This window comes from Tiliqua scincoides, chromosome 3 (genome assembly GCF_035046505.1).
Source record: "Tiliqua scincoides isolate rTilSci1 chromosome 3, rTilSci1.hap2, whole genome shotgun sequence".
In the NCBI taxonomy this organism is placed as follows: Eukaryota; Metazoa; Chordata; class Lepidosauria; order Squamata; family Scincidae; genus Tiliqua; species Tiliqua scincoides.
In genome coordinates, this window is record NC_089823.1 from 241,922,845 (window position 1) to 241,935,809 (window position 12,965).

Here is a 12,965-nt window from a genome sequence, read left to right on the forward strand (position 1 = left end):
GAACAGGGGGGCCTTGAGGGCTTTAGGGTTAGAGAACCAAGAACTCTGAGCACCCCAAACCCCCTTAAGTTTGCGACATGGTGGCCTAGCGCTGGGATCCGACTGAACTTTGTTCCCAGAAGTGGTTACACTTAAGGCAGAGGCAAACCTCTACAAAGATTTCAGTGGTTTGTTCTTTTGGCAGCAAGGGCTGTTCTACCTCAGCAACGTTAAGCAGAACTAGCATAGGGTGGAAGGCAGCAACATGATGTTCGGAGATCAGTTGCCTTTACATTTTGAAGAGGTGGAGGGAGCTGTGGGACCGATGCCAACATACTGGATTCCCAAACCCCAAGCCCAGTAGAAGAGGCTTACAGATCTGAGTCTGTACTACCTATGACCATGGAGGATGAGAGGCCCCCGAGAGGACACTCGGGTGCGCCGAGCTCAGCTCATGGAGGAAGAGAGACAACAATCCTTTTGTTTATTTGCCCACCTTCTTGCAGCGAAGAACTGCTAGCAACTTCTCCTTACTGACTTAGTTTGGTTCAGGCTTCACATGCTAACCTAGGCCTAACGTGCAGTTATTCATGACAAGCGGCAAGGCAAGGAAACAGGCTTTGCTTAAATCAGGGACCAGTTAGGAAGAGGTGGTGTCGAAGCAGGGGGACCTGTTGATAGAAATCCTTTAACCGACGGGGGGGAGGGCTCAGGGAGAGGGTTGGCCCCAACCAGCCTGGGCTGCTGCTGCCTGTGACCCTGTGAGTGAAAGAGGAGGGAGTCAGGTGATTTAACCCCCTCCCTGGCCGTGTCTGAGGCCAGGTTTGTCTCTGCTGAGCCCTGGAAGGGTCCTCCTGTTTCCACCCTGGACAGCATGCCTTCATAGCCTGTGGCAGCACCAACTGGGCAGGGCTGCCACACCACTCCAACCATGTAGGTGAATGGGTCGGGCCCCTCCCTCCACTCCTGTGGGTGGGGGCCCAGGGGCTCCTGCACTCTGGGTGCCTTTTGCCCAGTGCCTAAAGAGGCCATCACAGGGCACACACCCCCAGAATGCCACTCCTCAAGGTGTGGCCTTTTGCCCAGCAGTGGCTGTTCTCTTCAATGCAGTACCCCCAGGAGAGACCCTTGGCTGGAGCTGCCCAGCATTCCTTTCCCAGGCCTCCTCACTGTGAAGGGGGTGGCCTGACACTTGTCTCAAATCCCACTGTCCCATCTCACCAGTACCAGTGGCCAAGAGGAGAGGGGTCACTGCCAGCGCTAACCCAGACCTCTGGCCCTTCCACTTGATGACACTGCTCGCTTACTCTTGCCTCTTGGTGGGCAAGTGAGTGAGCAGTGTCATCAAGGGGGAGTAATCCTAGCATTCTGGGGTAGTGGGTGCACGAGTAAGAGCCTGACAGTTCAGGAGGCAAATGCACAAGAGGACCCTGGTGAAGTGGTGGTGGAGAGAGAGTGATCAGGGGATGACTGCAGGTCTCCAGGTGATTGGAACAGGATGGCAGGAGAGTGTGGGGCTGCTGCAGTTTTGTGCAGGGCTGATGGAGACCCTTGGGAGGAGCTGGACTGCTGTGGAGCCAGTGTGAGGCAGGGACCTTTTGGGCTGGGGCTCCCTGGTGAGTGTATGGGGAGGAACAAGGACAGGGGGCTGCTCTTGTTGAAGTGGTCATCTGGTTGAAAAGGGTGGTGCAGAGAGCGAGAACTGCATTGGCTGGCTGCCAGTCATTACCATCTCCCTGGTCACCAGTTCTCTGACTGAGTAAAGGAGGGGTTCCTGATCCTTCTGTATCCCGCCCCCCCCACCCTGAATGCTGATGGAGGCAGGGCCACCCGTCTGGATTGTCTCCTTCTGCCCTGCCTCAGGTTAGGAAGCAGGTCTTCCTCCTGCGGAGCCCCTCCAAGCCCGGTGCCCTTGTCTCAGCTGGCCACCTTCAAGCTTGCCCTCTCTCCAGCTTCCTGGGAAAAGCAGTCCCCTTCCCAGAACAGGAATTCACGCAAGAAATCCTCCCTGCTCCTTTGTCCTCCTCCTTTCTGGAGGTCTTTCTCCCTGTTCAGTCTGTGGGGAGCTGAATTGGCTTGAAATGGTTTGCAAATGGAAGACAATTGCCTGGGTCTGTCTTCCCCCCTCTCTTAGGGAGCCGCGCAAGCTGGTCCTCCATCGAGGATCCACCGGACTCGGCTTCAACATTGTGGGTGGCGAGGATGGAGAAGGGATTTTCGTCTCTTTCATCCTGGCTGGAGGCCCTGCAGATCTCAGTGGCGAGCTCAGGAAAGGAGACCGCATCATTTCGGTAAGAAGGGATGGAAGTGGGCAGAACAGCCCGTTCCCTGGGGGTCATGCTGACGGAGGGTGGTGGGCAGTCGGGATTATGTTGGCCAAGACCAGGGAAAGCTGCTCTGCCCCAGCAGCAGAGGTGGGGCACCACCCGGCAGCTAGCGGGAGCCTGGGCCTGAGATGGAGGGCGAGCGCCAGCATGGCTCTGTCTGGCGGCAGCAGCAGGAAGTGGCTTGCGTGTGGCCGCAGTCCCAGCTGCGTTTGTCATGCCAGGCAAGCTTCATCCCCATCTCTGTCCCTGTGAGGGACGGCGATCGTCGCTTTCCTCCTTCACTCTTTCAGCAGGCTTCCAGACCCCTCTTGGTCTCGTATTCCAGCTGGTCGAGGCCCTCCTGGATGCAGGGTGCCTGAGTTCCAGGCAGCATTCTGGGCAAGGCCCAACTTTCTCTGTAAACCGCTTTGTGAACTTTTCTTGAAAAGCGGTATATAATAATAATAAGAAGAAGCTGCTGCATTGCAGAGAGTCCTGGTGGCTGCCTGCGCGGTGGGGCTCATGCGCGCCCTCATTTGCCCGCATTGCACAGGCTGCAGCTTCCCCGCCCTCTCTCGTGCCCCTTGTCATTGGTTTTTCCATGGAGGACCTCACATGTCCACAGCCGTGGAGCGCACTTTTCCTCTGTGGGTCAGCTGCCACATCCAGAGGCCAAGTATCTCCCTGAACCTCTGGGGTTATGGGCCACTGAGCTGCAAGGCGTTTTCAGATAGCCCACTTGTTTTGGTAGTTTTGATGTGCTCTCGCTCTGTGAGGGACTTGCCTTGTGGAAGAAATTGATGCGCCCTGAGCCCTCTCTCTTGGCTGGGGTTGAGCAGCGCTGACCAACTAATGAGGCAGGCTGAAACCCGTGGCACCAGGCACGGGACGGGTGGAGGCCCCAGACTGATATGTGCCCTGCCACCCATGTCTGTCTTGTCTCTGCCCAGCACCTTCCACCCAGAGTCAAATCTGGAGGAGGCGGCCCTGGCTATGTTTCCCAGCACATGTACCCTCACCAGCAGCTGAGGAGCACAGACCCTGCCACGGCTGCATCAGTGAAGAGGTGTTCATATTTCCCTTTAAACAAGTGTTGCTACTTTCAAGTTTGCAATTACTTGAGAGCAAACCCATTACATAAGAACAGCCCCACTGGATCAGGCCATAGGCCCATCTAGTCCAGCTTCCTGTATCTCACTGCGGCCCACCAAATGCCCCAGGGAGCACACCAGATAACAAGAGACCTGCATCCTGGCGCCTCCCTTGCATCTGACGTAGCCCATTTCTAAAATCAGGAGGTTGCACATACACATCATGCCTTTTAGCCTCTGATGGATTTTTCCTCCAGAAATTTGTCCAATCCCCTTTTAAAGGCAACTAGGCCCGATGACATCCCACATCTTATGGCAAGGAGTTCCACAGACCAACCACATGCGGAGTAAAGAAATATTTTCTTTTGTCTGTCCTAACCCTCCCAACACTCAATTTCAGTGGATGTCCCCTGGTTCTGGTGTTATGTGATAGTGTAAAGAGCATCTCTCTATCCACTTTATCCTTCCCATGCATAATTTTGTATGTCTCAATCATGTCCCCCCTGAGGCGTCTCTTTTCTAGGCTGAAGAGGCCCAAACGCCGTAGCCTTTCCTCATAAGGAAGGTGCCCCAGCCCAGTAATCATCTTAGTACACAATCCAAGGTGCGCCTTATGCTGGCCCAAGTCCCTTGTGCTGGCATAGGAGGGTTGCAAATGTGATGTAAAGCATGTTTGCGCCTCCGTCACTGGGAGCCGCGTTAGCGCATTTACATGCGCTGATGTGCGAAGGCAGGCAGAAGCCGACACAAACGGCAAAAGTGGCTGTGGGGAGGGGGGCATTTCTGGGCTTGGGGAGGGCAGCTCTGGCCCCCTCCTGGCTTGCCTGCTCCAGCGCAAGTTTGGATTGCGCCCTTACTTGCTCTCTTTTGCACCTTTTCCATTTCCATTATGTCTTTTTGAGATGCGGCGACCAGAACTGGACACAGTACTCCAGGTGTGGCCTTACCATCGATTTGTACAACAGCATTATAATATTAACCGTTTAGTTCTCTATTCCTTTTCTAATGATCCCAAGCATAGAGTTGGCCTTCTTTACTGCCGCTGCACATTGGGTCGACACTTTCATTGACCTGTCCACCACCACCCCAAGATCTCTCTCCTGATCTGTCACAGACAGCTCAGAACCCATCAGCCTATATGTGAAGTTTTGATTTTTTGCCCCAATGTGCATGACTTTACACTTACTTACATCAAAATGCATCTGCCATTTTGCTGCCCATTCTGCCAGTCTGGAGAGATCCTTCTGGAGCTCCTCAAAGTCACTTCTGGTCTTCACCACTTGGAAAAGCTTGATGTTGTCTGCAAACCTAGCCACCTCACTGCTCAACTCTGTCTCCAGGTTATTTATGAAGAGGTTGAAAAGCACAGGTCCCATGACAGATCCTTGGGGCACACTACTTTTCACCTCCCTCCATTGTGAAAATTGCCCGTTGACACCCACTCTCTGCTTCCTGTTCCTCAACCAGTTCCCAGTCCATGAGAGGACCTGCCCTCTAATTCCCTGACTGTGGAGTTAGCAGCCTTTGGTGAGGGACCGTGTTGAACACCTTTTGAAAGTCCAGATATATAATGTCCACGGGTTCTCCCACATCCACACGCCTGTTGACCTTTTCAAAGAATTCTAAAGGGTTTGTGAGGCAAGACTTATCCTTACAGAAGCCAGGCTGGTTCTCCCTCAGCAAGGCTTGTTTGTCTATGGCTGGGATACAGGGAATCTCTGACCCACACAGTGCTCCATTGCCCGCTTTACAAGAAGTCTAGATCTATGCATTTGGACCCGTTTTTTGCCAATCACTCCGACTCATGATGAATTGAAACTGCAGGTACTACTTACAAATGGAAAAATGGTAAAACCAATGGTGGTTTTTTTACATGAGATTTTAACCAAATGTAAGATGGAGGGAAATCTTATATAATCTACATTTATTTCTGTTATGATGACCTGCTTGAATGCAACTTCTTGTGTAAGCTGCTCAGGCAACTGTTAAGTTTTATGCCTAATAAAGGTCGATTGTGATTGTGATGGTTTGTCTATGTGTTTTGAGATTCTATCTTTGATGAGTCGAATCAGGTACACAAAGAAGAGAAAATGAGTTTTTATTATTAAAAACCATTTCTGCCCAACATTGCATATTGCTGGGTACAGCTGTGGGCTGGGCAAAAATGGGTTAAAAATACCTTCATTAATTTCTTTGTCACCTGTGCTTCCTGCCCTTCCTCCCAGGAGCTTAGGGTTTCTCACAGCTACCTTGTGAAGTAGGTCAAGCTAAGGGAGGGTGCAGACCTGAGGTCACCCACAGAGCATCAGGAGCCCAGCAAGGTGCTCTGTACCGTGTGCCACGCTGCCTCTCCCTTCCTGCATAGCCACTCCTCCCTTCCAGTAATCCTGGACCCACCTAAAGACAGTTAAGTAGCCAAAGGATTTGTTTAGGCAAAGCCCTGAGGCGTAAGGAAGTTATTTTTAATATTATGAGTAGCACGTCTGCCAGTTTGTTTAGACAAACGATTGCCACCTAAACCAGTTGGCAATAGCTTGTCCAGCTTGTCTGTGGACTGGACCGCGGCAGTGCAGCACCTCCAAATCTGAGCGTGTGTTTGTTTGGCCTCCCTGGTGTGTGTTGTGCACAGACCGCCTGCAGGCTGCTCAGCATGCCCTCCATGACGCAGGAAGCCCTCGTGCCTGGCTGGAATCACGTGAATGCATATTCTGTGTGCTCTGGGCCTTGTGCCTGAAGCTGCGGTCGGGAGAGTAAGCCTCATTGAACACCATGAGTCTTGCGTTTGAGTAAACGTGCCTAGGATTGCACCGTTGATGGGGCTTGGGTTAAGAGTGAGGCTGAATGTTTATTTAAACCAATTTTAGAAAGGCTTCTACATTTATTTTTACATAGATTGTGGAGTTAAAGTGCTGCAGCTCAGGGTGTCATTGCAAACTTCACAACATGCCTGTGAAGTAGGTTGCATTAAAGGTGGGGTGAGGGAACTGAAGGGAAGAGGTGTGCACTTTCCAGGGCTAGGGTTCTGGTATTTTCTTGCAACAATGGCAAGAGGTGTTCAGGGAGTCCTTCCTGGCTAGCAGCTTGGGACTGAGCTCCCTCCAAGCAGCGGTCTGATCCATGTTTAAAGCCGCTCAGCGTAGAGTTAGCACATCTGGTGTTCTGAGGGCGCCTGGCTAGCGATGCTGCTGGTTTTATTTGCACTGAAGTCTGCACTAATCTCATTCTGAGACGGCTTGAGAGCTGAACAGGGCACTCCTACCCATGTCTCTCATCAGTCAGCCCCATCAAACGCAGTGAGACTTACTTGAATGTGGCTGCCTGTCAGGTTGCAGCCTTGGGCAGACTGGGGTTCAGATCCTCATGTAACTGAAGCTCGCTGCTGTGCCCTGGCCTGGTTCCAGCACTTTGGTAGGTTGCCTGGAGGATAAAATGAGGAGGAGCCCTGAGCTTCTCTGAGAAAAGCCGAGGCCCTGGATCTGTGGGAGAGCTGCCTGCCTGCCTGCCTGCCTGCGGCACACCTGTGGGGGCGCAGTCTCTTCCTTCACCTCCGGAAGCAGTGGCTGACCCTGGTGCTGATTGCCAGGTGCATCTCCAGGACTGTTTCCTCCCCTCCTTGTTCCTAGCAGCATCTCTGCTGGCCTTGGACTGGCTACTGCTGTCCTGTCATTGCAGGTGGAAGGCCTCAGAGGCTGCCTGGCAGAGCTTCTGCCAGATGTGGGCAAATCCAGCACAGCTTGTCTTGAGTCAAGTCATGATTCTCTGCCCCCTTTAACTCTCCTCAGAAAGGAGTCCCAACAGGTGGATTTTCTGAGTCACTCAGCGTTTTGGGGACTCTAAAAGACTCAGGTCTTTTCTGTAAGGAAAAAAAAGTCAGCTGCCCCTGCCGTTCCTGCCTGCCTGCCCATCCAAAAGGAATGCTGCCTGGGCGCACGCAAGAGAGGAAGCGCTCAGACCAACTGGTGCCGCATGGGAGCGAGCTATGCAGTGAGCACACGAGCCGTGGGTGGCTTGTTTCCTATCCCCTGCCTCCCCCCACTTGCTCCTGCCCCTCCCTGCTTGCAAACCCCCCTTGTCCCTATGGCCCAAACCCCTCTCCCCATTCATGGGGCTCTTCCTCTCCTCCTCCCTCTCCCTGAGGCACAAATCTTGTCCTCCACCCAACGGATAGTCCGGAGGACGAGAAGAAGCACTTCCGTGTTCTGGATGTGTGCAGCGTCTTCTGCATCTAGTTACTTCCACATCCTGATACCCTTAAACCCAAACAAAAAAATTGACCATCTTCCTCCTCTGTCTCTGCCTCCTGACAATATCACGTACCCTGCTGCTGCTTGGCAGATCTGAATGTCTGGCTTCTGGCTTCTGGGTCACATGGAAGCAGCGCAACATCGGAGTGCGCAAGCAGCACTCTCAAACCATGTCTGGGCAGCTCGCGTCCTCCAGATCCCTGGCGCTTTCCGAGTCAGTGGCCCCAAACTCCAGCCTTTTCCCAAGGCTTTGACAGGTGTGACTCGAGTCTGCAGGAGTCAGCAAAAATGGGTGTGTTTGTGACTGGCTCAAGTCGCTTAACTCGAGTTTCCATCCCTGGCTTCTGCACCTTTTAGGCGGAGACCTGAGAGCGCCTGGTGGTCCTGTGCAGCAGGCCTCGAGGCCTGTGCTTCAGCCTTGCGGTTCCAGGAGAGGCTCCTTCCCATGTGCTCATTGATGTGCTTTGTTTGCAGGTGAATGGCATTGACCTTAAAGCTGCAACCCATGAGGAGGCCGCTGCTGCCCTGAAAAATGCCAGCCAGGCTGTCACGATTGTGGCTCAGTATCGTCCAGAAGGCAAGTGGAATTTTACTGCTCCAGCTTTTCTGTGGGTGGGGACATCATGAACCCCGACCCCCAAAGGGAGGGTGGTGGGTTTCTGCTTCAACCAACAAGCCAATGTGTTGCAGAAGACCTGCAGCCAGAATCTCCCCCACCCCCATGTACATGTGCGCCGTGATCCTCCTGCTCCCTGACCTCCTCTTTGACCCTTCTTGCCTCTGGTGTGGTGCCATGGTCATTTGGCCCTAACCAGACCAGTGTGGGTCCCCAGAGTAGCTTCTGGCTGGGGGATGGGAGGGGTGGGGGGTGGATGAAGTGCTCCTGCTGCTGCACCTGCGACTGATTTGTTCCTCAGCCATTCACTGGTAAGCAGGCCCCTTCTCCTGAGACTCTGCCAGTAGAAAGCAAGGAAGCTCTTTTCCTGCGTCATGGGAGAGGCGGGCAAGGATTGCTCTGGGCATTGCAGGAGGCAGCAGGCCTGAACATGTGCCGACTTCCCCACCACATGTGCTGTGGTTTCAGCCACTGAGGGGCAGCTCAGAACTCCCAAGACCCAGCTGTCAGGTGCCCATGGCGGGGGGAAGACCCTGCCCGACCCAACCATTGTCTTAGTGGCCAAGGGCTGTTGGGCACACAGTTGTGGGCAGCTGCTATGAGGGTTGTGCAATTAGCTATTTCAGAAATGGAGCCAGGCAGCAACCGACTGAGCATGAATGCTGTCCAGGTGCGCCGGGGCCTGGGTGTGGCCCCCTGCCTGGATTGGGGCTCTCTTTCCTTGTCCAAGGCTGAGACCTTTGCTGATAACTTTTACACCTGCCCCAGAGTGGCCCACTGAAGCTCAGTGAGATCATCTCAGGAGCTTTTTAATGGGATTGTAGCAAGGGCGGGTCACTACAGTGAGTGTTGGGAGGGTCTCTGCGCTTTCCACATTGATGGCTTCCTGCCCTGTTGGAGCAGGCTGTGCTTTCTCACTCTGGACATGACCTGAGCGAGAAGCCGGCACTCCCATTTACTGGACCGACTGGCCCAAGAAAAACCATGCCACGCGACTGTTGCCTGGGCGCTGTGCTGTGAAACTCTGTGCTTCTGGAGTTCATGGTGGCAGCGCTGCTGGGCTGTTGCTGGGCCCCCACGTGATGGGGTTCTGACCCTAGGGAAGCTTGGCAAGGGGTGCATCACAGGGCAGACGATATGGGGCCTATGAATGTCCTTTCCTTTTGTCAGTCCTGTCAGGAGCGCTTTTCTGAACAGGACAGTTCTTTGGCATGGTCTTGTAATTCTGTGCTGCCTGCAGACTACAGGTTGAGCCTGTTTATCCATGGGTTTTATATCCATGGCTCTGACTCAACCCTGGTCGTCCAGCCCTGCGTTGAGCCAGACTTGGCCCAACCTGAACCCTCAGAAGGTGACCAGAGCTGTGCTCTGGTCACCTCCAGAAAGCTTTCTGAAGCCCGCAGAGGCCGTGCGCATCCTCCCATGGCCTCCGTGGACTTCAGAATGGTCCTTACGGCCCAAAAAATGTGACTTCCTATTTCCCTTGGGCAATCGGAAGTCTTTAATGTCTTTTAAGGCATTCTGAACCCCGAGGAGGTTGCCTTGATAACCACGAGAGATCTGTTCTCGAACCTCCTGCAGATGCAGAAAACCACAGTTTCCCTTGGGAAACCGGAAGTCGTAGTTTTTGGCCTTTGTGGGCCTTTATGAAGCCCCAGAGGCTGTGGGTGGATGCAGCGCCTTTGCAGGTTTCAGAAAGTCCTCTGGAGGAGACCAGAGCACAGTCCCAGTTGCCTTTAGAGAGTTTAAAGGTGCCCAAACTGTGGATGGTTTTGGTTTCCACGGGGCGTCTGGGAACGGATCCCTCCTGGATACCAAGGCGCCACCTGCACTTGGCCTTCCCACAACAGTCTGTAGGTTTAAAGTGTTACACTTTAGTGATGAAAGAGTTAACAGTTGTGGTTTCTGTGCAGGATTTTCCCTCCGATCCCCTCCAGTGTCTGAGGGGCTTCAGACTCAAAATGGGGCCAACTGATTGGAGGGCTGGGGAAGCAGGGGCCAGAAGAAGGTCTCCAGGCCTGAGTGCGGCTCTGTCTCTCTCTCCTGCTGTGTGCTCCAGACTGGGCCAGGCAAGGAGAGCCTCTCTGGGGAGCAGAGGGAAGGCTGCTGGGGAAAGAGAGCCCCATGTTGTAGAGAAGGACGGGCCAAGTTTTGTTTAATGTTGCCTTGTCCTTCCCATCCAGAGGTTGGGAGTGTCACGGGGTGGGGCAAGTCCCTTTCCCTTTAAGATGGATTAGGTTGGGTGTTGGTTACCCAGGTGTAGTGCATTAATAACTTAAAGAATAAAACCTGGGCATGGGTGCCTGAATACACACAACAGGAGGAAAGGAGCTGGGGGTTAACAACTTTTATACTGAAAGAAATGCTGAGAGACCTGAAAGATGGTAATTTTAGCCTCTTTTTAGATATGATCTTTGCTTGTTTTTAAGCTACTGTAATTCATGTACATATGTTATTGGAGCAATTGAAGCTCCCTTAAAGCTATAATAAAAATCTTTTACATGAAAATTGAGTGCAATAATTAACCTAGGACATGTATGTTAATAGGACCTGGGGCTTGGAGTAAGCTAAATAAATAAACATTGCTCTTGGGGGTTTGTGGAGGATGGTGTAGGTGGAGGAGGGTTAAATCCTGGTTGACTTGGGAATCTCCCCTAGTCCTTCCCTACCCCAAGGGTGATGTTTGTGACAGGGAGCTCTCAGTTGGCTCAGCTCAGGCCAGGCCGAGTGGGTTCCAGGCTCTTGGCCTGGTCCAGCAGGGCCTGCACCATTCAGGGACGTTGATTGGCAAGAACCCAAGCCTGTTTGCATTGTGCTTTTCTCCGCACCTGTTGATAAAATCTTCTGGCTTGAAACCTCTGCCTGTTCGGGATCAGTGGGCTTGTCAGCCTCTCTGCTCTGCAGGTGATATAGGCAGAGTGAGCATTTCCACAACCCTGAATGGCGCTCTTGGGGAAGCGTTTTACCCTCTGGGAACCAGATCTCTCGGACTGGTGGCAGTGGGCCTGATCTACCAGGTCTGGTGCCACCAGCTGCAGATTAAACGTATTGAAAGCATGGGCGACGGGAAGGGAGTGAGCGCTTGGCACTAGGCATCGCTGCCTGGCTTAGTGGGTGGTCGCTGGAAGTCTCCCTCTTCTTTCATGACGTTACTTGGCCTTGGGCATTCCAGGTGAAAATGCAGTGTTGGAGCCAGAGAGAGAGGTTTTGTGGCTGTCCCAAGATCAAGGCCATTGAGACCAAAGGCAATGCATTGAGTGGTCAGAATGGGAGCTTTCTTTGCTGCTGAAGCAGCCCCAGAGGGCGCAGTCTCTTCATGGGTCTCCCCTCTCTTTGCGGGTCATTCTGGCCGACTTGTGTTTTCCTCCCCGCTTTAGAGTACAGCCGTTTTGAAGCAAAAATACATGACTTGAGAGAGCAGATGATGAACAGCAGCATCAGCTCCGGGTCGGGGTCCCTGCGAACCAGCCAGAAGCGCTCCCTCTACGTCAGGTGAGGTCCTGCGGATCTGGGCCCAGGAGGTTGCTGTGTGCTGACTCGGCTCGTCGTGACTCCGGCTGGCTCAGTGTGGCCGTCTGCAGCGACTGGCAGTGCCCCTCGGCTTCGGGCAGAGAAGGGGCTTTTCCGTCTCCTGAGACATTCCTGGGGAGTGTCTCAGCAGACGCCCTGCTGGGACTTCTGCATGCAGAGAGCCAAAGACAAGAGCAGCGCTTGCTTGGAAGCAGATGGTGTGGCTTGCGGGGCTCTTGGGAGAGGAGTGTCAAGCAGCCTTCCTGCTGGCCAGTGGTGGGTGGACAGTCTTCACCTGGGGCGGGGCTGTGAGTCTGGGAGGGCAGTAGTGCTGAGGGCCCGAGTGGTGCTGCGTGTCTCCTTGTGGTCGAGTAGCCCCCCCCCCCAATAATAAGTCATCTTGGAAAAGATGGCCACCTTTTTCAAAGGTTGGGTGTGATCACTGAGCCTGCTGGGGTGTGTTCGTGGGTGGGTGTGTCCCCGAAATCCACGGGTTAGTTTTGTCATGGTATGTCAGGGGCTTCCTGTCCTTCGTGCAGGAGGGAGTCTGGCCATCCTTGAGAGGGTTTGCAGGCAGTACTGTGTTTTGATTGCTGAGTTTTCCAGGGAGGGGTGGTTCCCCCCCTTCAGCTGTTGACTCAGTAGAAAGGGAAAGTGGAAAGCAGGAAGTGGTGGCTGAGCACCAGCCTCCTCTTTAGGTTTTGGTTTGTTCCGCAAAAGCCGCTTGTGTTCCTGGTATCATCCTTGATAAGAAAGATCTTGCCAATACGGAGCAGAAGAGGTTTTGCTCCCTGGAGTGGCAGGAGGGCCTACCTGTCATTTGCATCTCTGATACATGGCTCTGGGTGGGCTCCGTCCCTACTGCGGAACAGGAGGACCGCTTTGTTGGCTAGATGAGTGCCCAGAAGAGGGCGAGGGAGTCAGTTTGGCAGAGGGGTAGAGAGGGTGGCTGTTCTGTCCTGCTGCCAAGCACAGTGGGGCAAGTAGGAAGGTTGCTGCCCAAAGAATGCCCAGGGAGTTAGAGAAGGCTGAGTTGGGGCGGCCACGAACTCTTGCCAACCAGTCAGAAGCAAGGCTAGCGCCTGAAGGATAGGCTCAGTCTCTGGTTGTTGGGGGCTTCAGTACTCCTCTCACAGAGCACCTTGTCAAATCTTGCTTAGGAGGGGAGTGTGGCAACACAAGGGCAGGCGTTTTAGGGCAAGTCTCTGTGTCATCGTTA

General features: G+C 53.5%; 1 protein-coding gene across 11 annotated transcripts in view; it reads left to right on the forward strand.

Moving 5' to 3' along the window:
* Window positions 1–12,965, forward strand: part of DLG1 (discs large MAGUK scaffold protein 1) — a 157,931-nt gene that overhangs the window by 112,576 nt on the left and 32,390 nt on the right. For all 11 annotated transcript variants that reach the window (XM_066622541.1, XM_066622543.1, XM_066622544.1 and 8 more), the window contains 3 exons: window positions 2,114–2,270; window positions 8,095–8,197; window positions 11,614–11,728. In XM_066622541.1, coding sequence (XP_066478638.1) covers window positions 2,114–2,270; window positions 8,095–8,197; window positions 11,614–11,728 — 375 coding nt within the window. The remainder of the gene's footprint in view (window positions 1–2,113; window positions 2,271–8,094; window positions 8,198–11,613; window positions 11,729–12,965) is intronic.